Source organism: Oncorhynchus gorbuscha, linkage group LG03 (assembly GCF_021184085.1).
Source record: "Oncorhynchus gorbuscha isolate QuinsamMale2020 ecotype Even-year linkage group LG03, OgorEven_v1.0, whole genome shotgun sequence".
In the NCBI taxonomy this organism is placed as follows: domain Eukaryota; kingdom Metazoa; phylum Chordata; class Actinopteri; order Salmoniformes; family Salmonidae; genus Oncorhynchus; species Oncorhynchus gorbuscha.
The window spans coordinates 22,501,279-22,526,071 of NC_060175.1; the positions used below are offsets into that span (position 1 = coordinate 22,501,279).

Consider the following 24,793-nt stretch of genomic DNA (forward strand, 5'->3'; position numbering starts at 1 on the left):
TCAAGCTACAATGTTGCAGAAACGGACACCACAGTGTCAGTTAAATGCATATCTGAGGTTTGGTTCATCAGTATTTCCATCCTTAACCCCTCTGAACACAACGAATCTCTGAAATGTGATAGGCTGAAGTTTCAGAAGGACAGGAAGCGGCCAGAATCATGTCATCCTTTCCACCCTGAGGTACGTAGTATGTATTTGCTCTGTGATGAAATGAACATGAACACCTGTTTTTGGTTGAGTAATACTGTGACAGTTAGCACGTATGTGACCATCTGTATATTGTCTGAATCATAGATACATAGTGTATATATTAATTCTAGTATCTCTGTTTTGATGCCCCCTGTGTCTGCTGCAGGAGAATGCCATGGAGTGTGGAGGAGCAGCAGGCCTGTCTGCCCCAATCACAGGAGCACTGCTCTCCCTGCTGGCCACTCTCTTCACCAGATGACCATACCGCCGCCGAAGCCCACCACACTGGACCCAACACTGGAGAGACTGATAGACCGGCTTTAACACACCATCAAATGCTGACAAAGTGCAGGGAGCCTCTCCAACCAGAAGAACTTGCTCATAACTAACTGAGTTGCTTATCGCTAACCAGCAGAGAAATGATGAATAAGAAGGCATTGTTCAAGATAAATAGAACACTGTTCCAAGAGGGAAACCATATGGACATCAGACTGAGAAATAAACTACGAGAAAGCATTGTGATGCAATGATGACATTCTGAGAGCATTACAGAGCAAATAAATCAATATCCCTGTGTACTTTCCCTGCACTGTAGAAAATAAGACCTATGTCAAGGTAGTTATGAAAGAACTAGAAAAAAATGTCACCTTTTGTGGTGACATCTTTACAATTGAAAAGAAACTGCTAAAAATGATACCATAGACCCGCAATTGTTTTATTTTTTGAGCTAAATATATGTAGCATTATCTTGGAGAATCTAATTCTGTATTTGGGATATGACAGGGATCATGTGAAGTAAGAGATTACAGGATGGTTGAAGTCAATTTATTTAGCCTGCTTTTCATTTTTACAGCAGTGAACATTTCATACAGAGTGAAAAGATGCATGTGATGGATAAAAACAAACATACTTAAGTTCCATGAAAGGAATCAAGTTCAGAGCTCTGGCTGCAAACTGAAATATGAACATTTGCCTGTTTTAAGAATGTTATTGTTACCTTGACTATAACCCCTAATGCTGACCCCTACCCTTGAACACAAACCCCCTTCCTTTAAGAAGGCTGCTAAAATCTCAAATAAACACAGGCCTATTTTCCATCATCTGTCTTTCAGCTTTATTTATTTAACAGTAGCAAATTCTTGTGTTTTTATAATGTTAACATGTACATGTCCCATTTCCAGCCCACAGCTTGAGGGGAAAGACCATGATGGTACAATGTGACCCGGAGTACCTACCCTGCCTTCGTCTCTGAGCGTACCATCAAAGAGACCACAGGCAGCATCGACTGTGAGGGCTGTGTCAGTTACTTGGAACACAGTTACCTAGGTGTTAGGCACTGATAGACACTCATATTATTTGCATACAGGGTAATGTTGTATTGGTGGAGTAGCATTACTTAACCTTCAAGCATTGAATTGAATTGATCTCTCTCGTCGTGGACAACAAGTGTGACTGTAGCTCGATGTGGGGATTTTTTGTAAAAAGGGTTGTGCGTGTTTAAAGTGTATATATATTTTTGTGAGTAGATGGGTTTTGTAAGTGAACGTTTGTTTTCTGAGGTACTTCATAGTGTATAAATACACAGTGAGGTAATGGGGACAAATGGGAGACACCTGGTGGGGGGTGGAGACAAGCACAAGACAGGTGAAACATATCAGAGAAAGGGTATGTAGAGAAAGGCTTGTGTTTCTAGCTCCAAGAGTAAAGTCATATCTAACAATTCACAACATTATACACTCATCTAAAAGTAAAAGAATGTAATTAAGAAATATACCATTATTAGATTGAGCAATGTTGGAGTGGCATTGACTAAACTACAGTAGAATAGAATACAGTATATACATATGAGATGAGTAAAGCAGTATGTAAACATTATTAAAGTGACTAGTGTTCCATTATTAAAGTGGCCAGTCACTCCAAGTATATGTATATAGGGCAGCAGCCTCTAAGGTGCAGGGTTGCGTAACCGGGTGGAAGTCAATTAGTGATGGCTATTTACAGTTTTTTACAATCCATTTGGCACTAATTTCAGAATCTTGTGGTCATTTTTCAAAACTCTAGACACAAAACTGAAAATGATCATCATGTTACACAGGCTGTCCAATGTTCAAAACAATGTATTGTGCATTCATATCTTTAAATAAACCTTGCACTGGTTCAAATAACTCTTTCATCATGAAATACCATAGGAACATTCATTTAGATCACCCACACACAATATACCGATAGTTTCACTGTGTAGTTGTTCATACAATCATTAAATATTGTAGTACAAAATATGTGATACATGTTTCATTATGGTACTACACGTAAATACATCACTGTAAAATGACTAGCAAAGAGAATACTACAGACACATTGGAATCATTTAACAAAATCTGAAAGGTATTGATGAAATACAATAAAATCACAACATAGGTCAGGTCTCCTTGAATCAAAGCAAAAATAATTAGCTTCAAAAGAGAAAAACACTACAGTAAAATGTCAGCTGCAGTGTTCCTCACTTGACTTACTGTAAAAAAAAAAAAGGATTGATTACTGTACTTCTATATTTCCATCAAACCCTGTCTTGTGGATTTGGCCAAAGGTTCTCATCCACATCACAATGGATGTTTTCATTAGCTAAACATCTTCGGGAAGAATCTTCGGGCGAATCCAGGCCTGACACTGGCCTGCCGTGATGTCATTGCATACATCATTCATGACCTGGAGAAGGGTGGCTTGTTCCTGAGGGCGCCTATCATATACCTTTCACCACCACTTGGAGAAAAATTTCTCAATCGGGTTAAGGAAAGGAGAGTATAGGGGTAAGTACAGGGTGATAAAATGTGGATGGGCCTGAAACCATGCTTGCACCATTTGAGCATGGTAGAACCTGACATTATCCCACGCAATGACATAGGTCACGACATCAGCTCTACAGACCCGATTTATCTCATCAAGAAGGTTACACAAGGAGAGCTGCTTTATATGATCCAATACGAGGTCTGCGTCCCACCACGACATCAGCTTTAAAGACCTGATTTATCTCAACAAGAAGGTTACACAAGGAGAGCTGCTTTATATGATCCAATACGAGGTCTGCGTCCCACCACGACATCAGCTTTAAAGACCTGATTTATCTCAACAAGAAGGTTACACAAGGAGAGCTGCTTTATATGATCCAATACGAGGTCTGCGTCCCACCACACCATCTTCCGATATAGCCGCACACATGGTGATGTTGGCCCCATGTTGTCCAGGTATTTGGTTGGTTGCCCGCTGGCCAATGAAATTCCAACCTGTCCTCCTTGTCTTGGCCAGGTTGAAGCCTGCTTCATCCAAAAAGAGGAATTTGTGAAAGTTTTCATCAGCATCCAGCTCCATCACCCTCTAGAAATACATTTTGGAAAGATAATTACAATGATGTAGAATTTTTGGGGAATTTTTCACCTCTGTTGTGACCTGGATCACCTGCCGGCTCCATGTTATTGCTATGTTGTTGTAGGTGAATACCACTCATTTCACTATATACTCGTACCACAATGTGAAATCAATCATCAGTAACGAGTTGTCAGTATTGAAAAAGCAATTACAAGTGCCTACATACATACACTCACTGGCCACTTGCGTGTTAATGCAAATAGCCTGCTCCTTTGAACAGAGAATCATGTGGCAGCCTGCAACTCAACATATAGAGTATATAGAGTAGAGAGCTTTAGTTGTTGTTCGACCAAACATTAGAACGGGCAAGATGCGTAATCTCAGCAACTTTGACCGTTGTATGATTGTTGGTGCCACACATGGTGGTTCCAGCATCTCAGAAACAGCTGCCCTCCTGGGATTTTTACACACTACAGTCTCTAGATTTGACAGAGAATGGTGAGATAAACAAGACACATTCAGTGAGCGGCAGTTCTGTGGGCAAAAACACCTTGTTAATGAGAGAGGTCAGAGAAGAATGTCCAGACTCATTCAAGCTAACAGAAAGGCCACATGCTCAAATAACAGCCGTTTGAAAACAGTGGTGTGGAAATGGGCATCTCTTATCGTACAACACCGTGAATAATTCAGGCTGTTGAGTTAAAAGGGGGTCCTACCCAGTACTAGATAGGTGTACCTAATAAAGTGGCAGGTGAGTGTACAGTAATGTCAAACCTGAAAACATGGTCTGGAAAAGTGTTAAATGTATATTAGAACAGTGTCCGATAAAGAATGATGACGAAACATTACATCCATAGATAATGAAGTCCAATTGGTTCATGTTCCACAGTAATTGGTGTCAATGTATCGTTATCTGGAAATGTTCATGATCTAAACATGGAATATTGTTCGTCAGTTTCCATAAAAATATACATTAAGAGTAATGCAACAGTTACTTATCATTTTGAGCAGTTGTATCAATTGATAGTTAGATCATTGTATTTAAATTAATAGACAGTCATTTCAGATGTAATGTGTGAATTGCATTTTAAAATGGTAATACTTTGATGTCAAGTTGTGTCATTTTGAACAGGTGATTTTAGTTCAATGAACAAATGATCTTAGTTTTATGTGTGTTGTATCCAAGCAATTGGAAAAAGTGTTAAGAGTTTTGAAAAATGTGCATTTTGATCATCGGATGTGAGTTTTGTGTCTAGAGTTTTGAAAAATGATTGATGGCCTTGAGATAGAAGCTGATTTTCAGCCCCAGCTTTGATGCACCTGTACTGACCTCGCCTTCTGAATGGTAGCGGGTGTATAGGCCTTGGCTCGTGGTTGATGTCCTTGATGATATTTGGTCTTCCTGTGACATTGGGTGCTGTAGGTGTCCTGGAGGGCTGGTAGTTTGCCCCCGGTAATGTTATGGTTAAACAAAGGACATCATGTGGACATCATGTGGACATCATGTGGACATCATGTGTGAGGGTATTTGTGAGGGTATTTGTGAGGGTATTTGTGAGGGTATTTGTGAGAGGTGTGAGACAAAGCTACAGATTATGAATTTACGTTGTTTTCAGGTGACTGTCAATTGGCTTTAACAGGGCCTGAACAACACAGAGGAAGCCTGAGTGAGTGAGTGAGTGAGTGAGTGAGTGAGTGAGTGAGTGAGTGAGTGAGTGAGTGAGTGAGTGAGTGAGTGAGTGAGTGAGTGAGTGAGTGAGTTCTGATGTCATGTCACTTCACTCTTCTCCTCATGACATCAAACCACCGGCGTGTACAGCTCGGTTGTCACACTCCCAAGATGTTCTGACATATTCCTTCCTGTTTTAAGTACAACTTGAGCTATATGAATCCAATATATTATTATTAATAATGTATAAGCAGTCAGAATTAACTCACATGTGAGCATGAATGTGATTGGTACAGAGAGAGAGAGAGAGAACTTTTATCCTCCTCAATGCCATGATTAAGAGGTTGTGACTGCTGGTCGGGTCATGTGTGTGTTACTTTACCAAGTTTTGCCACAGTGCATTAATAACAGCAGAACAGAAGAAGTGAAAGCATGATGTGATAATTTCACATCACACTTCTCCTCCTGACTCAAACCACCCTGTAGACTTACAGTTCTGTTCTCACGCTACCCAGATGCTCTGACTAACACATCATTTTCTGTTAAAAGTTAGTACTGTTGATATTGAGTGACAAAGTTTTGTTGTGCTGAGGGTCTCAAATTCACATTCCAGGTCGGGAAGACATGGACAGAAGACGTTTATTTACAAACAGAATGGAGTTACCTAAGGCCAAAAATGTGGACGGTACAGAGATGCTCAGAGAATACATCCCAGCATCCCTAGAATCCACCATGCCTCCACTGTTCACAGCTCCAATCACAAAGTTATCTACAACAGAAATACAATGAAAAGATAATTACAAAATTTGTTTGTACATGTGTGTAGTTGTGTTAGTAGTGTGGTGGTGTTGACAAGGACTTACTGGCTGTAGGTCTATGAAAAGAGAACAAAAGGGTTCTGGTAAGACAAAAAGGTTCTGGTAAGACCTCGTCATGATGCATCATAAAATATCCACATGGGGAATTTTTACCTTTGAGAATTGTTTTTCTCCGAAAAACGAAATAGGCTAAATTAATTATATTGAATATAGCCTGGTGTATAAGGAGTTGATAGATTATCCCATGTCAAAGACACATTAATATGAGAAAAGTAAATGTTTGCAAATTATCAGGAACACACCCACTCCAGAACACCCACTGCCACACCCACTGCTGCCTGCCAAGCCTGCCCCAGGGTCTAGGGTTTCCATCATCCCAAAAACATTAGACCCCCTTCAATTCACATACACAATGTGATCAGGGTAAACTAGCCCCCCAATGGCAAACGCAGCCTTTTGTCATTCTAGGACACCTTCGGCCTGGACTGCCAGTCCTTCGTGTCTGACCAGAGGGAAGGGGACCAATAGTGACAATTCATAGGAACCATGTGCGGCCTTGCCCCTACCCAACCTTCAGGCCGCACCCAGATTCAACTCTCCCCCAACTAGCCAATCAAACAATGTTCAGCTGAGCCAGGTCCCTAGGCCGGACTGGCACAACTACACATGGTACCCAGTCAGGCGCACTACCGTTCCTCTGGACAGAGAAGAGGCTGCTGCTCCCCCAGCGGTTCAGGATGCTAGAGGTAAGGTGGTTGGGCCCCTAGATGGGAAGACACGTACTGGGCACAGTTGGCTAGTTCAGGATAGTCAGGACGACTGTAGAGAAAGGGGGGGAGAGGGTGGCGGGGCTGGTGTGATCAGACCCACCTGCAGCGGATTAGCTAATCAGACAGGTAGCTGAGGATTGTCTGTAATTTCCTTTAAAAGCCTTGTGTTTTGTGGTGTTCGGGGCAGGGAGTTGAGCAGAGAATGTCTCTCTGTGGGGATCAGTCTCCCATGCAAGTGTCCATGTCTTGTTTGTGGTGATCGCACTGGACCAGTGTATGTGGGACGAGAAGTCTTACTGGCGAATTTGAGTGAGGAAGTGGGCGTCTGAGTTGACGACGAACTGGGGCTGTGGAGCTGCGTGGTGATTGGAGAGCAATGGACCGAGAGAGGCATTGGTATAAAGGACATCTAGGAGCTTTAGCTCCACCAAGTAAGGGATGTGATTCTTCCTGTGGTCCCCTCACACTACTCTCTCTGGGCTGTTTTGCCACTCCACTAGAAGCCACTATTGTCTGCAGGTTTCCCTGCCATCTGTCTTCCTCTCGTTTAGCACCGGAGGCGGGGCTATCGGTGACATCGGCAAGCAGTCTCAGACCGGGCACGTTCCAGAACAAGGAGACTTATTTGATTTTGTGGGGAAATGGTTCTCATCGGACCCTAGAAATCTAGAACCTTTCCCCACCCTTTCTATATGTTCTCTTGTGTGTCTTTCCCCCTCTCTATTTGTCCCATAGCAGTAGTCCTTTAGAGGGGTTGGCAGAGTAGAGCAGGGCCAAGGATGGGTCTCATATTGTGTGCAGCACCAGAGCGAGATTGTAGTGCCTTTCACCATATTGTTTGCAGTGCCTTCCCTTAGAATTACCAGTGGTGGTTTTAGCATGTAAATATTGGTGGGGCAAACCCCAAAACATGTTTTTTAGATGCATGCCAGCAAAGCCACTACACAACACAACACTAAACAATACATTAATTTCACTATAAAAGTGAAAAACGGTGCCCACAAACCGTTAGGGCCTAAATAAAGCTGTCCCCCAACAGCAGACCCAACACCTTACCACTGCTACACCTGGCTATCAGCGGAGCCTTGTGTGGCAGCAATACAGTTTATTCAGCCTCATTTACTGCCTTAAAAAAAACATAGCTGACATGGCTGACTTGCTGAAACAAATGTGGTTTCTACTGACAATTGAGATGTACAAACTATGGCATAATAGGACGACGAGCGGATAAGAGGCAATCTGTAATTCCGATTAAGACATTAATGAGCGAGCTAGGATGGACGAAGTCAATATAACTATTTGTTCAGCACTTTTGAAATGTACAGCGACAGAATTCAGAACATGGGCCGTTCTTGCAGTGTTCTCCCTGTACACCAAGTCAGAACCATAGGATGAATTATCATTCCTTTTTTATTTACCTATGCAAGTCAGTTTAGAACAAATTCTTATTTACAATGATGGCCTATCGGGGAACAGTGAGTTGACTGCCTTGTTCAGGGGCAGAACGACACATTTTTACCGTGTCAGCTTGGGGATTCAATCCAGCAACCTTTCAGTTAATTGGGCATATAAGCAGACAATGAAAGCGCTTTTACCATGGTCAATGATTACATTTATCTAAAGCAGGCTATAGGCTACATGTGCACCACCAAGTCAGAAAAGTAGGTGAAATTAAGTGTGGAAAAGGGACTAAATTATTAGGGTGAGGCACATGGGCTGCTAACAGCTTACCTGCCATCTTGCTTAATACACTTAATATTACTTTCTTGGCTACAGTACACATATCTCCTGGCATATTACATCATTTATGCAGCAGCATACAAAACATTTTTGGACTCACCTTGTTTTGCTGTGCTCACTTAAACAGAAAGGTGGTGCGGCGGTCCGTCATGGAAAAATGTTGTCATTAATGTCTGGCATTCTTTGGATCATTGTTTATCCAAGACAACTGAGAACTCAGAAAAGAACAAGGTCGAATCTTGATGATTTTCAGGTCAGAGCTCTAGAAAGAGGCCCGAGTTCCCGACTTGCAATTCCGAGTTGGATGACCATTCAAAAGGTATTTTCCCAGTTGGAGTGGCCAATGTTGAATGATTATCCTTTTAATCTTGGAAAAGAGACCATTAAACCCAGATTTGGGACCACACACCCACTCAACTGACAAGCAGGCTAGTGATGGCTTTGCAATGCTTGCAGTTAGCCTCTGATTCCTTCCAAACCACTCATTGTTGAATTTGCGATTTTCAACTTGCTGTGTAATGTTAATATCCAACGGCCGATGAGCACCAATACGTTTTATCTATAATTTCTCTTTATTATTTCTCTTCATATAACAAGGATTGAAAAGGATTTGCCAGTAGATTGTCGACTTGATTCATGATGATGACTGCTAGCTTTCTTGCTAAGATTTTGCAAGTACGATGTTGAGATGCTCGGTCCAATCAAAGCTACTGTAGATATAACATGAATTGACATCATTTTATTTGTGGCCAATGACCTTGAGCCTTCTTGGACAGGCACTTCTAATGTAACTCTATGGCAGCAACCAAGGGCCTTGAATTTAGGGTGACTAGTGTCCCCATGAGTGACAGAACACAGAGCCAATCACGGCACAACTAGAGAGCATTACCAACCTATACGGTCTGTATTTTCCACTGGCTGCCCCACAACCACAGAAAGCACCGAGCTAGGCTGAAACACCTACATTTTGGAGCTGCCTTACTCAAAAAAAAAATTAAAGACCTAGTTTGTATGCGGCTTTATTAAGTAAATTATTATTTATCTATTTTTTACATTGTTTGCAAACTGATATGTGACACGTATTAATGCCAAAATAACATGCAAAACAGGCAATGACAGGTTGCCACTGACAATAACTATCTTGATTCAGTGCCATATCAGAACATTTCAGTGTGCAGTGTGTTGCAGTGTTACGATTGCATGCCCGCTATTTACCTGAGGGAGTCAGGGAGAGTGTAACCTACCTGAGGGAGTCAGGGGGAAGGTAACCTACCTGAGGGAGTCAGGGGGAGGGTAACCTACCTGAGGGAGTCAGGGGGAGGGTAACCTACCTGAGGGAGTCAGGGGGAAGGTAACCTACCTGAGGGAGTCAGGGGGAGGGTAACCTACCTGAGGGAGTCAGGGGAAGGTAACCTACCTGAGGGAGTCAGGGGAGGGTAACCTACCTGAGGGAGTCAGGGGAGGTAACCTACCTGAGGGAGTCAGGGGGAGTGTAACCTACCTCAGGGAGTCAGGGGGAAGGTAACCTACCTGAGGGAGTCAGGGGAGGGTAACCTACCTGAGGGAGTCAGGGGAGTGTAACCTACCTCAGGGAGTCAGGGGAAGGTAACCTACCTGAGGGAGTCAGGGGAGTGTAACCTACCTGAGGGAGTCAGGGGGAAGGTAACCTACCTGAGGGAGTCAGGGGGGGGGTAACCTACCTGAGGGAGTCAGGGGGAGGGTAACCTACCTGAGGGAGTCAGGGGGAGGGTAACCTACCTGTGGGAGCCAGGGGGAGGGTAACCTACCTGAGGGAGTCAGGGGGAGTGTAACCTACCTGAGGGAGCCAGGGGGACACAGACTGGGAAAATTGTGCAGTCTGCCATTGGGGGTAGGGAAACAGGGCCCGATACATGGTAACCCATGAATTTAAAATAAAAACTTACCCTGGGCATACTTACCTGTCCTAGTCTGTGTGGGGGTGTGCTGAAAACAGTCATGTGTTGGTGGAGTATCAAGGGGCTCACCCTAAACTGTGACAATTACAGTAATTGTCAGATGCCTTAAAACATTGCTCATATTAGTATTTTTGGAGGGTGAATTGGGTTTTGCTCAAATCTGGTAAATATTGTATGTGATTGAATGTATCTGAATTTTGGTTAATCTGCATTTCCATCCTTAACCCCTCTGAACACAATGAGTGTCTGAAATGTGATATGCTGAAGTATCATATGGACAGGAAGCGACCTGACTCATGTCTGGCAGACATATCAGTGTGGATGACGGATCACCACCTCAAGCTGAACCTCGGCAAGACGGAGCTGCTCTTCCTCCCGGGGAAGGACTGCCCGTTCCATGATCTCGCCATCACGGGACAACTCCATTGTGTCCTCCTCCCAGAGCGCCAAGAACCTCAGCGTGATCCTGGACAACACCCTGTCGTTCTCAACTAACATCAAGGCGGTGGCCCGTTCCTGTAGGTTCATGCTCTACAACATCCGCAGAGTAACCCTGCCTCACACAGGAAGGGCGCAGGTCCTAATCCAGGCACTTGTCATCTCCCGTCTGGATTACTGCAACTCGCTGAGGCTGGGCTCCCTGCCTGTGCCATTAAACCCCTTCAACTCATCCAGAACGCCGCAGCCCGTCTGGTGGGTCAACCTTCCCAAGTTCTCTCACGGGACCCCGCTCCTCCGTTCTCTCCACTGGCTTCCAGTTGAAGCACGATCCGCTACAAGACCATGGTGCTTGCCTATTGGAGCTGTGAGGGAACGGCACCTCAGTACCTCCAGGCTCTGATCAGGCCCTACACCCAAACAAGGGCACTGGGCATCCACCTCTACCTGCTCGCTCCCTACCACTGAGGAAGTACAGCTCCCGCTCAGCCCAGTCAAAACTGTTGGCCCTGGCCCCCAATGGTGGAACAAACTCCCTCACGACGCCAGGACAGCGGAGTCAATCACCACCTTCCGGAGACACCTGAAACCCCATTGCTCTTTAAGGAATACCTAGGATAGGTTAATTAATCCCTCTCAAACCCCCCTAAGTTTTAGATGCACTATTGTTAATGACTGTCCCACTGGATGTCATAAGGTGAATGCACCAATTTGTAAGTCGCTCTGGATAAGAGCGTCTGCTAAATGACCTAAATGTAAATGTAAAAAATGTAATGTCATCCTCTCCATCCTGCTGTGTGTGCACATCTACACTGGTGCACCTGTTTGTGTGGATAAGTGGCAGCATACAGTCCATGTACCGGTATGTGACCTGTAGACTGTCTGACTGCTGCAGGAGAATGCAGGCCTCTCTGCCCCCCTCACAGTAGCACTGACTACAACACAGAACCTGGATACAAGAGCAAAATATCAATGTCTGTGACTACTTGTAGTCAATATCACCCAGTGTTGCCAAAGGTTGAAGTCCATTTATTCTGTTTGGTTTTTCTTTTTACAGAAGAGAGCATTTCATACAGAGCAACAAAAAAAAAGCATAGGACGTTGTATTTACTGTACCACAAAGGTTTTATAGAGGAGGGGCTTATAAAAGAAGGGGAGCCACCCCTTTTTCCTAAAAGCCACCCCCTATCACGCCCTGACCTTAGATATCTCTGTTTTCTATATATTTTGGTTAGGTCAGGGTGTGACTAGGGTGGGTACTCTAGGTTTTCGTATGTCTAGGGGTTTATGTACAGTGGGGAGAACAAGTATTTGATACACTGTCGATTTTGCAGGTTTTCCGACTTACAAAGCATGTAGAGGTCTATCATTTTTTATCATAGGTACACTTCAACTGTGAGAGACGGAATCTAAAACAAAAGTCCAGAAAATCACATTGTATGATTTTTAAGTAATTAATTTGCATTTTATTGCATGACATAAGTATTTGATACATCAGAAAAGCAGAACTTCATATTTGGTACAGAAACCTTTGTTTGCAATTACAGAGATCATACGTTTCCTGTAGTTCTTGACCAGGTTTGCACTCACTGCAGCAGGGATTTTGGCCCACTCCTCCATACAGACCTTCTCCAGATCCTTCAGGTTTCGGGGCTGTCGCTGAGCAATACAGACTTTTAGCTCCCTCCAAAGATTTTCTATTGGGTTCAGGTCTGGAGACTGGCTAGGCCACTCCAGGACCTTGAGATGCTTCTTACGGAGCCACTCCTTAGTTTCCCTGGCTGTGTGTTTCGGGTCGTTGTCATGCTGGAAGCCACGACCCATCTTCAATGCTCTTACTGAGGGAAGGAGGTTGTTGGCCAAGATCTCGCGATACATTGCCCCATCCATCCTCCCCTCAATACGGTGCAGTCATCCTGTCCCCTTTGCAGAAAAGCATCCCCAAATAATGATGTTTCCACCTCCATGCTTCATGGTTGGGATGGTGTTCTTGGGGTTGTACTCATCCTTCTTCTTCCTCCAAACACGGCGAGTGGAGTTTAGACCATAAAGCTTTATTTTTGTCTCATCAGACCACATGACCTTCTCCCATTCCTCCTCTGGATCATCCAGATGGTCATTGGCAAACTTCAGACGGGCCTGGACATGCGCTGGCTTGAGCAGGGGGACCTTGCAGTGCGCTGCAGGATTTTAATCCATGACGGCGTAGTGTATAACTAATGGTTTTCTTTGAGACTGTGGTACCAGCTCTGTTCAGGTCCTTGACCAGGTCCTGCCGTGTAGCTCTGGGCTGATCCCTCACCTTCCTCATGATAATTGATGCCCCACGAGGTGAGATCTTGCTTGGAGCCCCAGACCGAGGGTGATTGACCGTCATCTTGAACTTCTTCCATTTTCTAATAATTGCACCAACAGTTGCTGCCTTCTCACCAAGCTGCTTGCCTATTGTCCTGTAGCCCATCCCAGCCTTGTGCAGGCCTACAATTGTATCCCTGATGTCCTTACTACACAGCTCTCTGGTCTTGGCCATTGTGGAGAGGTTGGAGTCTGTTTGATTGAGTGTGTGGACAGGTGTCTTTTATACAGGTAACGAGTTCAAACAGGTGCAGTTAATACAGGTAATGAGTGGAGAACAGGAGGGATTCTTAAAGAAAAACTAACAGGTCTGTGAGAGCCGGAATTCTTACTGGTTGGTAGGTGATCAAATACTTAAGTCACGCAATAAAATGCAAATTAATTACTTAAAAATCATACAATGTGATTTGATGGATTTTTGTTTTAGATTCCGTCTCTCACAGTTAAAGTGTACCTGTGATAAAAATTACAGACATCTACATGCTTTGTAAGTAGGAAAACCTGCCAAATCGGCAGTGTATCAAATACTTGTTCTCTGAGATTATGTATGTCTATATTGGCCTGATATGGTTCCCAATCAGAGACAGCTGTTTATCATAGTCTCTGATTGGGTATCATATTTAGACAGGCCTTTTTTCACACTTTCTAGTGTGGGATCTTGACTATGTGTAGTTGCCTTTCAGCACTCTATTGTATAGCTTCACGTTTCGTTCGGTGTTCATTCTTTTAATAAAGAGAGTGTACGTATACCACGCTGCACCATGGTCTCCTTCATACAACGATCGTTACACCCCCCCCCCCCCCCCCCCCCCCCCTCTGAACTCTCGTGTGCAGCGAAACAGAATGTAAACTGGCAAGATAAGAATGGTCGAATGAGGCTAATCCCCCCTCCCCATTTTAGTTTGAAAATAAATTGTCATCAAAGTTATGGCACCAACACCATTTACATCTTAACTGCTCAGAGGTCATTGAACTAAAAAGCTAGAATGTGTCTACAACACTGCACATTGAAGGGGAGGCAGAGTAAGTTTAATTTAAACTGGGAAATTAAATAACAGGTAAATGTGGGCAGATGGGGATATTTGAGTAGCATTTAGGAAATCTATATTTTCCATTTTTATGATCTGTTGCCAACAACGTAAACATTTTAAAGTTGAAATATAATTTGTAGCCGGAAGCAACATGTATGGGAAATATAAATATGAATACTCCTGCTATAAAAAGAGGAAAAGTCTATTACATTTTCAGACTTTTCCCAAGCTTTTTTGGTGCATCTAGCATCTAGCTAATAAGCATATTTTAATGTTAGTGGCCTAGATACATTTCACAAAGGAAAATGTAAGATTCTTGTATATTGGGGAATTTGTGTTATTTTTCTTGAAGGTACTACTCTTTTGTTCTTAATTTCAATGAATGTCGCTTCATTTACTATTTGCGTTGTTGCATGGTAGCATTGTGTTAATATGCTACACATTTATTGATATCATTTTGAAATGTCCGTATTTGTTGATTTTGATCTGACCGTTATGGAATGACACAGCTGAAAGAATAGATACACAGTAGATTTTGTGTTTACTACGAGAACAAAATCAGACAAGTACTCAGGAGTATGCCACCAGACCCCTCCAAAATAAAACTACTAACACAGTAACAGATGTTATGGATACGCTCAGTAACTTGATATGTAATAAACAAAGCACATCATGGGACAAAGAGGATATTTGTGTGAGACATAGCTACAGACAGCCAGTGGTGTAGTTTCAGTGTGCCTGTAGAAGACTGTACAACCCATCCGGCTGGGCTGAGTTTGCTAGTTTGTCAGGGATCGAGCAGTACATGTGGTACGTATCAGTCTAGAGAAAAGAAACAGTTTCACTTTAGACCTTTAAATCTACATTGCTGTAAAACTAATCCTCTGGGAATAGGTATATTTTATGGATGTAACACATATCTGAAACTGAAAGTCACACACATAACACAGTTGGTGATTCTACTTACTGTGTAGTTTTCAAATGGCTGTCCATTCTCTTCGATAGGGCCTGTACAACACAGAGGGAGCCTGAGTGAGAATGTGTGTGCGTGCCTCCAGTTGTTGTTGTGGCTGTGTTTCTTTGCTGTGCTTGATGTCACTTTACACTTTTCCTCCAGAGTCAAACCACCCTGAAGACTTACAGCTCTGTTTCAAACACTTTCAAGATGCTCAGACTAACACATGTTCTGATGTATGTATAACGTATAATACATGCTTGCTGATATGACTACATTCAGAACTAAATCCAGGCATAAACAACTTTATGTCCTATAAAAACCAGTATATACAGTGGGGCAAAAAAGTATTTAGTCAGCCTCTAATTGTGCAAGTTCTCCCACCTAAAAAGATGAGAGAGGCCTCTCATGAAACTGTATTATGAATCCAATGATTTGGTATTGGGACCAACCTGAAGGTATAGATGTGCGTGGTGCAGTGATCAGCCTATAGATCCCTGTATTCCCTGAATCGACCTGGAGGACAGAGATCCATATTATCCCTCTCTGTCTGTCTGTGTAAACAAGTATGTATCTATATCCAATGTGATTATCTGTGCTGTACTTACATCTTCATGTGCAGATTCCGGAACAGGACCTTCACATCAGAGACAGATAAAGCCACAAGTAAGAGGTTGTGTGTATGTGCAAAAGGGTGAGGAGAGGAGCATGGGTTTATATACGGGTAGGGAGAGGAGCATGGGTTTATATACGGGTGGGGAGAGGAGCATGGGTTTATATACGGGTGGGGAGAGGAGCATGGGTTTATATACGGGTGGGGAGAGGAGCATGGGTTTATATACGGGTGGGGAGAGGTGCATGGGTTTATATACGGGTGGGGAGAGGAGTATGGGTTTATATACGGGTGGGGAGAGGAGCATGGGTTTATATACGGGTGGGGAGAGGAGCATGGGTTTATATACGGGTGGGGAGAGGAGCATGGGTTTATATACGGGTGGGGAGAGGAGCATGGGTTTATATACGGGTGGGGAGAGGAGCATGGGTTTATATACGGGTGGGGAGAGGAGCATGGGTTTATATACGGGTGGGGAGAGGAGCATGGGTTTATATACGGGTGGGGAGAGGAGCATGGGTTTATATACGGGTGGGGAGAGGAGCATGGGTTTATATACGGGTGGGGAGAGGAGCATGGGTTTATATACGGGTGGGGAGAGGAGCATGGGTTTATATACGGGTGGGGAGAGGAGCATGGGTTTATATACGGGTGGGGAGAGGAGCATGGGTTTATATACGGGTGGGGAGAGGAGCATGGGTTTATATACGGGTGGGGAGAGGAGCATGGGTTTATATACGGGTGGGGAGAGGAGCATGGGTTTATATACGGGTGGGGAGAGGAGCATGGGTTTATATACGGGTGGGGAGAGGAGCATGGACTTATACATGTGTGCGTGGGGGGGAGGGGGTATTGGGTCCATGTGTACATTACTTTGCCAAATTTGCCCCAGTGCATTAGTAACAGCAGAACAGAAGTGAAAGTAACATGTAATAATGTCACTTCACACTTCTCCTCCTTACTCAAACCATTCTGTAGACCAGGGGTTTCAAACTCATTCCATGGAGGGCCTAGTGTCTGAGGATTTTTGTTTTTGCCTTTAAATTAAGACCTAAACAACCAGGTGAGGGGACTTCCTTACTAATTAGTGACCTTAATTCATCAATTATGTGAAGGGAAAAGCGAAAACCTGCAGACACCCAGTCCTCCGTGGAATAAGTTTGAGACTCGTGGAATGAGTTTAACTTACAGCTCTTTTCTCAAGCTACCCAGATGCTCTGACTGACACATTCTTTTCTGCTTTAAGGTAATACAGTTGACATTGAGTGTGGTTATTCTACGGATGCTGAAATCACATCTAAGGTCGGGAAGATAGGGACAGAAGACATTTAGTTATGAACAGAATGGACTCACCTGAGGGCAAAAACGTGGCCGAAACAGAGGTGATCAGACTGTATATCCCAGCTTCCCCAGAATCCACCATGGCTGCCCTGCTCATGGCTCCCAACACCAACTCATCTACAACAGAAACCAAATGTAAATGTAATTACAATGTGTTTGTACATGCATGTGTGTCGTTGTGTTAGTAGTGTGGTGGTGTTTTATGTATTGTGTTTGGAACATACATTGGTTGTCATCATCCTGTCTGGCTGTAGGTCTAGAGGAAAAGAAAAGGTCAACAAAAAGGTTGTGGTAAGACCTCGTCATGACAACACACAACTAAAGGTTGATAGAAACTGCATCATACTGTCAAATATCAAAAATAAGGGGAATACTTACCTCAGAGAATTGTTTTTCTCTGAAAAAAATATACGCTTAATTCATAATATTGAATATAGACTGATCTATACAATATGACCAAAAGGAGTTGATAGATGACCAATGTCAAATGCACTTACATTAATGTGAGGAAGGTAAATGTGTTAATTATTTGTTATTTAGAATCAGAAGTACTTACTGGTGCTCCTGCAGAGACAGAAAGCGGTCAATCCCACCAGGAACACACCTACTCCAGAAACCACAGCCACTGCTGCCTGCCAAACCTGCCCCGCTGTTTGGGAACAGTAGGAGGGGTTATTACCCAGGATCAGAACATCAAGACTAGGTTTTAAAGACCACATTATTATTTGTCTGATACATTTGTTTGTTTTCATATGTATTTTAAAAGAAAGGTAGTCAGCTAGAGAAGGATACATACACAGAATACTTTGTGTGGAGCTTTTTCCTGTGCACATGCAAGAGAGAGAGAGCAGTCAAAGACATGATTTTCCTGGGTTGTATATACATATACAGTTTTTTCACACTGAGGTTGGATTAATACTGTGAAATTGTGAAAAATGTGGATAATGCACTTTTAGTGTAGGAGCTGTTTGAAAAGACTGCCTCAAATTTCAGCTTGTTTAGCTAGTTGGGTTTTTGGACTGCCTGGTGACATCACCAGGCGGTGTAAGTTTAATAGACTAATAAAAAGGAGAGTTTGCCCTCTCCCTGCCAATAAGAGCTCCTCTCAGACCACTCCCAGACAGTCCTAGCAAAATTCTTGCTTGAGAAATTATGCTAAGAAGCTATTTTGGTTTATTGCTGACAAATTTAATATTTAAAAAATCAGTAAGGTACTTAATTGTTACCCAGAAATGATTTGAGATTGAGATTTTTTTTTAAACTGCTGCATTGGACCTTTAATGCTTAACACTCAACACAAATCAGTATAGAGTGATAACATGTTCACATCTTCTATAATGTGACAAATTGTTTGAGAAAAGTTAAACCACTAAACAAAAATATAGTGGCCATACTCACCTTCCGTTGGACTCAGTGTGGTGTCAGTAGTCAAAGTTGAACGAACAGTCGAACCTGGTGCAATGCAAAGTCATTGTATCTGATTATACAAGAATAAAGGTATCTAACTGGGATGATTTAATCAATCAAATCAATCTCTTTTTGTAATGATGCAAATTTGTGATGGAAAAAAGCTAGTCTATTTGTTTCAGTTGTATCTACTAACTGGATAAAGATGTCCAACACACCTGATGTAGGAGTCACTGCTGTGGTGGGGGTCAAAGGAGAGGTCAAACCTGGGGAGAAGAGATAAGTCATATTACACAAGCAGCTATTAATATATATATTACTCTAGTAAACCAGTTGGAGTTTTATTGAATTAATGTGTACAAAAGTATTGTAATTGCAAACTAATCTAAACTTAAGACCTACTTACTGGTAGTTGGTCTCACTGTGATGTCAAGGGTCAAAGTAGAAGCAACAGTTGAACATGCTGGGAAGCAATATGATTACACAATAATAAATGTATTAATTATTTATTTCAATAAACACCACAACTCAGTCAGTAGAGAGGAACCGTGGATAGATGGCAGCTTTCGCTGAAAGCACATGACCCGATGTCACAGGAAAGCCAAAAAGATAATCAAAGACAAAAACCACCTGAGCCATATCAAGAATCTGATTAAACAGCATGGTCATTACACAGGTGCACGTTGTGCTGGGGACAATAAAAAGCCACACTAAAATGTGCAGTTTTGTCACACAGCACAATGCCACAAATGTCTCTAAGTTTTGAGGGAGCTTGCAGAGAATCTAATGTTAATTTCTCTACTTTAAGCCAACTCCACTGTCGTTTTAGAGAATGTGACAGTATGTCCAACCGGCCTCACAACCGCAGACCACGTGTATGGCGTTCTGTGGGTGAGCGGTTTGCTGATGTCAATGTTGTGAACAGAGTGCCCCATGGTGGCGGTCGGGTTATGGTATTTTCTAAGGTATCTGTGACCAACAGACACACATCTTTATTCCCAGTCATGTGAAATCCATAGATTAGGGCCTAATGAATGTATTTATTTAAATTGACTGATGTCCTTATATGAACTGTAATGGTTGCATATTGCACATATATTTTTGTTGAGTATAAAATCGGGAAATGAGGACTATTATTTGCACGCTCCCTCCACAAGCCACAACTACTGCTGCCTGCCACAGTTACTCAGCTGTTTGGTGACATTGGGAGAGGTCATTAGCTTCTATTCCCAGGGTCAATACTTCATCTCATGATGTGATCTCAGAAAATGTGGCATTACATGTCTCGATTGTCTCATTTGTGTGAGAAAAAACAGTTAGGTACCTAGAGAAGGATGCATACCTGTAACGCTTTCTTGACTGTTTGAAAAAACCTCACTTTCTGTGTAGCTTTGACCTCCTGTGCACATGCCAGAGAGAGACAGCTTACTAACAGTTAACACACAACACAACATAGAATACTATGCAAAATCTAGCGGCCATACTTACCTTCAGTTGAAATCTTTGCGGTGTCACTGGTCAAAGTAGAAAGAACAGTCCAACCTGGTGCACAGAAAAGTAATTAGATCTAATTATACAAGAATAAAGGTTTCTAAATAGCATCTCAATGATTAGTTGATTAATTTAATTATCTGTGTAGTGCTATGGCAAATAAACATAAGGTGCACCCAGGGGGGCCCCAGGACTGAGTTTGGGAAACCATGATCTAGATAAAGATGTCCAACACACCTGACGTAGGATTCACTGCTGTGCTGGGGGTCAAAGGAGAGGTCAATCCTTGTGAGAAGAGAGAACTCATATTATACAAAAGCAAATGTACATGTGTTAATGTCTAAGGTTATCCATTACGCAGAAAGAGATAATTACACTATACATTCCCTACAAATCAGATGTAAAAGTAAAAAAATCTGAAATAAAATTACAAGCATCTATGAATAGGTATATTAATGCAAAGCCAGTCCGAGCATCAGTAAATAAATATGAAAAAAATATTTTAATTGCAAACAAAGTCAAACGTTTTGGAGGGTCAAAGTAGAACTATCAGTCAAATCTGCTGGGAAGCAATAAAAGTTGATTCTGTATCTGATTACCAAAGAATAATGGTATTAATTAACAACACAACTCAGTCAGTAGAATGATGGCATGTTATTGTTAAAACCTACATCCTTGAATGAATGTATAATTGGAAACTATTTGAAAAGGTAGTCTGTTGTAGGACTCACTGTTCTGCTCAGAAGCAAAGTAGGATCTTTTTTAATGCTGAAATGTGTTTTGCTACAAAATATCATCAGCTATTATACTGTATCTTGCTACTGAAACCCACTCTGCTATAAAATAACATCAGCTATTATACTGTATCTTGCTACTGAAACCCACTCTGCTATAAAATAACATCAGCTATTATACTGTATCTTGCTACTGAAACCCACTCTGCTATAAAGTAACATCAGCTATTATACTGTATCTTGCTACTGAAACCCACTCTGCTATAAAATAACAGCAGCGCCTCAATCATATTTTTGTTGTTCAAATAAACAAAACAATATTTTTAGGCCTACCTGCTGTAATAGTTGTTGGATCACTGATGTGAACTTCCACCAGATCTAAAAGTATTTGGGATTTACAGTAAATACGTTTTTTTGTTTGTGGGTTAGAATGAATACAGTAATACTAAGAAGATTGTAAAATCAAAGGGAAGTCAGATCATGAAGACCTGCAGCACTGATAGATTTGTATAAATCATGACTCACCTGTAAAGCTGTACCCATCACTACGTGGAGAGAGAGAGTTTGGTCCTGAGCTCACTCTGTAGTCACAGCTCACCTCCTTACTCCTCACTGACTGTAGATGTCTGATCAGATCGTCTTCGGTCACAGAGAATGTACAGTACCATTGCTTGGTTTTTTTGGTTTTCTTTTTCCATATCTGTGTTTTCAAGAATGGCTTATTCTTCTCTCCAATATACAGGTTACAGGTGGTGTCTCTACCAGCAGGTCCAGGAATCAAACAGGTGATGATGAAATCCTCCTCATTGTGACTGGCACTAATCATTGGTTTCTGAACTGTGAAGTAGAATACACTTCTATGCATATCATTCTGTTTACTATTTTATAAGTTCCATTTTCACAACAAAACATAAAATGCAGATTTTCATAAAACATTATGGATATATGGTTTCTATAAAAATCAGAAAAATATAAAAGTATATAAAAAATGTTCCTTTATTTTTTATTTTAAACCTCAGAAAAAGTTATTTTTTTAAATCTTAAATTTACATTAGCTCAACATTAAATTACTTCACCAATCAGTGTGGTTAGAGGAGCTTGCTATGGTGAGGTCAAGCTATAGATGTTTACATGTGCGATGGTCAGACAAGTGTAGGGCACGAGATGTGACTGAAATTTTGCAGGTGGGGAGAGAACAGGAGAGGGTGGCTTGAAGCGCTGGGCGTCTTGTTATGACATGCATTATCTGGTCAACATAATTATACCTACCGAGGAGCGGCTTATATTGAGGAACTGAATGTCTTTGAACTTCTGAGTTGACTTAATGTTGGACCAGCGCTAGCTAGCTAACAAGCATGTGTGCAGAGCGGCACCAGAATTAAAAACACATCTAACCTTTTTGTAGTTAATAAATTCGATGTGAACCGTGATAACTATAGTATCCTTAATTAGCATTGAAAAAGTTAGGGCTTTTTTTATTTTTTAAATGTTTATTTCACCTTTATTTAACCAGGTAAGCAAGTTCTCATTTACAATAAGCACCTTGTTGCGTTTTTTTGCGTGACTGAAAAAAATGCCTGGAACGTAAAATAATGTTATTAACCGGTTCCATTGCTTTCAGAGTAACATTTCTGTTCCGGAACAGTAAAGATCATTTTCATTCCCAGTTCTGATTCTGTTCCTCAAAAAATGTTGTTCTTTCCCAGTTTTCTGTTCTGTTCACTGAACCAGTTCTAACCCCTGATACATACCCATTAATGTGTTGTGGCTAAAATGTCAAATTTGTATTCAATCTTAGTCACATTGAAGCTACAGAGTAATCTTATGGTTGACTTCCACATCATCCTCGCGGCCTGAGCCTCTTTGTAAGGCTGAGCCAGTCTCCAGTGTACAGGTTATAGCTGCTACCATCACTGACAGACTCAGGAAGTACACAGATGACGGTGATGTCATGTCATTGACACCAATCTCTGGTTTCTTTAGTTCACTTGAGAGGAGAAAGCAGCAATATTCTGTCTATCCAGTAGCATAAAAATAATAATACACACCTCTTTATAAATTATTGAAATAATGAGAAATGTATTGTTTTATGTTGCCAGCTGAAGATGTTTAAAAAAGTAATTCTGGTTACAATTAGCCAATCAGATCAGTGTATTCATTTAAATAATAATCTCGTACCCAGACTCGTAAAAGAGACAGGTTCAATGTATGTCGATGGAAAGTGTGTCTCTTCTGGGATCTCTTCAGCAGGTAAACCTTGACCTGCCTACTATAGACCACCTGCTTACCTTGAAAAGTGACTGAGACAATGTCACTGAGAGGAGATGGGTTAGACCTCCCTGCTGCATAGTAGATACAGCTCACTTTGAGCTCAGTGGGCAGATCATGACCTACCCCATATTTGTACAATAATTGCACAATCCAGGTTTTAAAAAAGCTGTTATAGACTTACCCAGAGAGACTCACAGCTGTAATCGCTGCCGAAAGTGATTCTAACATGTATTGTTGACTCATGAGGTTGAATACTTATCTAATCAAGTTAGTGTTTTAAATTTCATTAATTGTTTACAAATATTCACATTTTTATTCCACTTTAACATTAGAGTATTTTGTGTAGATTGTTGCCAAAAAATGCCAATTAAATCCATTTTAATCACACTTTGTAAAACAACTAAATGTGAAATTGGTTAAGGAGAGGGAATACTTTCTGAAAGCACTGTATATCAGTTTGAAAGAAAAAAAAATATAAAGTTCTATTCAAAATCAAATCAAATCAGAAAAAAGAACTATTCAGACACTGTTATCTGTTAGTAACAGAGTTTCTAAAATATGTATTTGAGGTTAACATGATAATTAGAGATACAAAGTTGCATTTGATTTACATTGGAAAAATATCATTTAGATTGATGGTACTGTGTAATATTATTGTTAAAATAGTTAACTAAATTGGAAAAACTGAAAATAGTAGCAGTTTAAATCATAATAATGATACTGACCTTGGGCTTTGATGTATTGAAAGGTATCTATAAATAATAAAATTAGTCATTATCATGCACATTTTGCCATTCTAAAAAATGAGAAGACATGAGACTGGCACAAGTCGGTAAAGTTGAATAGCCTGAAATAAACATGTAAAACTCATTCCATGGAGGCCAGAGTGTCTGCAGGGTTTTTGTTCCACCGTTGTACTTGATTGATGAATTAAGGTCACTAATTAGTAGGAACTCCTGGTTGACTAGGTTGACTAGGTCTTAATTGAAAGGAAAAAACAAAAGACCAGTAGACACTCGGCCCTCTGTGGAATGAGTTTGACAACCCTGCTGTAAATGCATTCATGGCTATGTTATCAAGCAGTGGTTATTCTTATCTGAACAAAACGTACAATACTGATCTAGAAAAATAAATCAGTAGGATAATCAATGAAATAAGACACACTTATTATAGCCATGAAATTCAGAAATGTCAAGCGTTCCTAAAGTAGAAGATGAAAAGAGAGAAACCTGTAGCAAAAACAGATCATGTCATTTGGATCAAAGGAATTACTCACATAGAAGGACGATGACCAAAAACAGACGACCAGCTGCCATATCAGGGATGAACATTGTAATTATACAGACTGTTTCAGACTGTAAGTATGATTTCACAAGGTAGGGTGTATGTGACTGAGACAGTGGGAGTGTTTGAATGGAGAAGTAGATGTGGAGCATGTGCACAGGAAACCCACAGAGAGCAAAAACCAGGCTCATGCAGCAAGTGTGGGCAAATGTTGCAGAGGAGATGGCATCTGAAGAATCAGAATAATGTCTCAGTCATATACACTGTGAAGAAAACATTAAGAACACCTGCTCTTTCCATGACATAGACTGACCAGGTGAATGCTTTGATCTCTTATTGATGTCACTTGTTAAATACGGTACAATTCAATCAGTGTAGATGAAAGGG

At 41.6% G+C, this 24,793-nt stretch overlaps 2 protein-coding genes across 6 annotated transcripts in view; one reads left to right on the plus strand and one right to left on the minus strand.

Annotated features, from left to right (window-relative positions):
- LOC124018907 (voltage-dependent calcium channel subunit alpha-2/delta-3-like) overlaps positions 1-1,284 on the plus strand; it is an 85,616-nt gene extending 84,332 nt beyond the window's left edge. For 3 of the 4 annotated variants that reach the window (XM_046334254.1, XM_046334238.1, XM_046334245.1), the window contains 2 exons: positions 98-180; positions 356-1,284. In XM_046334254.1, coding sequence (XP_046190210.1) covers positions 98-180; positions 356-448 — 176 coding nt within the window. In that variant the 3' untranslated portion in view covers positions 449-1,284. The remainder of the gene's footprint in view (positions 1-97; positions 181-355) is intronic. The other variant, XM_046334250.1, reaches the window with a different exon arrangement.
- Positions 1,285-14,832: 13,548 nt separating this feature from the next.
- LOC124018936 (uncharacterized protein PB18E9.04c-like) lies at positions 14,833-24,512 on the minus strand. Of its 2 annotated transcripts, none has more exons than XM_046334271.1 (19): positions 24,399-24,512; positions 23,848-23,874; positions 21,377-21,688; positions 21,185-21,229; positions 20,355-20,402; positions 20,115-20,168; positions 19,969-20,025; positions 19,033-19,047; positions 18,845-18,892; positions 18,618-18,671; positions 18,016-18,042; positions 17,776-17,868; positions 17,598-17,616; positions 17,444-17,475; positions 17,232-17,336; positions 15,874-15,902; positions 15,718-15,781; positions 15,278-15,318; positions 14,833-15,132 (listed from the first exon to the last, which is right to left on the minus strand). In XM_046334271.1, the coding sequence occupies exons 1-19, from the start codon at positions 24,451-24,453 to the stop codon at positions 15,040-15,042; spliced, it is 1,218 nt and encodes a 405-aa protein (XP_046190227.1). In that variant the 5' UTR covers positions 24,454-24,512; the 3' UTR covers positions 14,833-15,039. The 2 variants fall into 2 exon arrangements, with proteins under 2 accessions (XP_046190227.1, XP_046190220.1); XM_046334264.1 differs by having other exon boundaries at positions 19,033-19,089.
- Between the last annotated feature and the right edge of the window lie 281 nt (positions 24,513-24,793).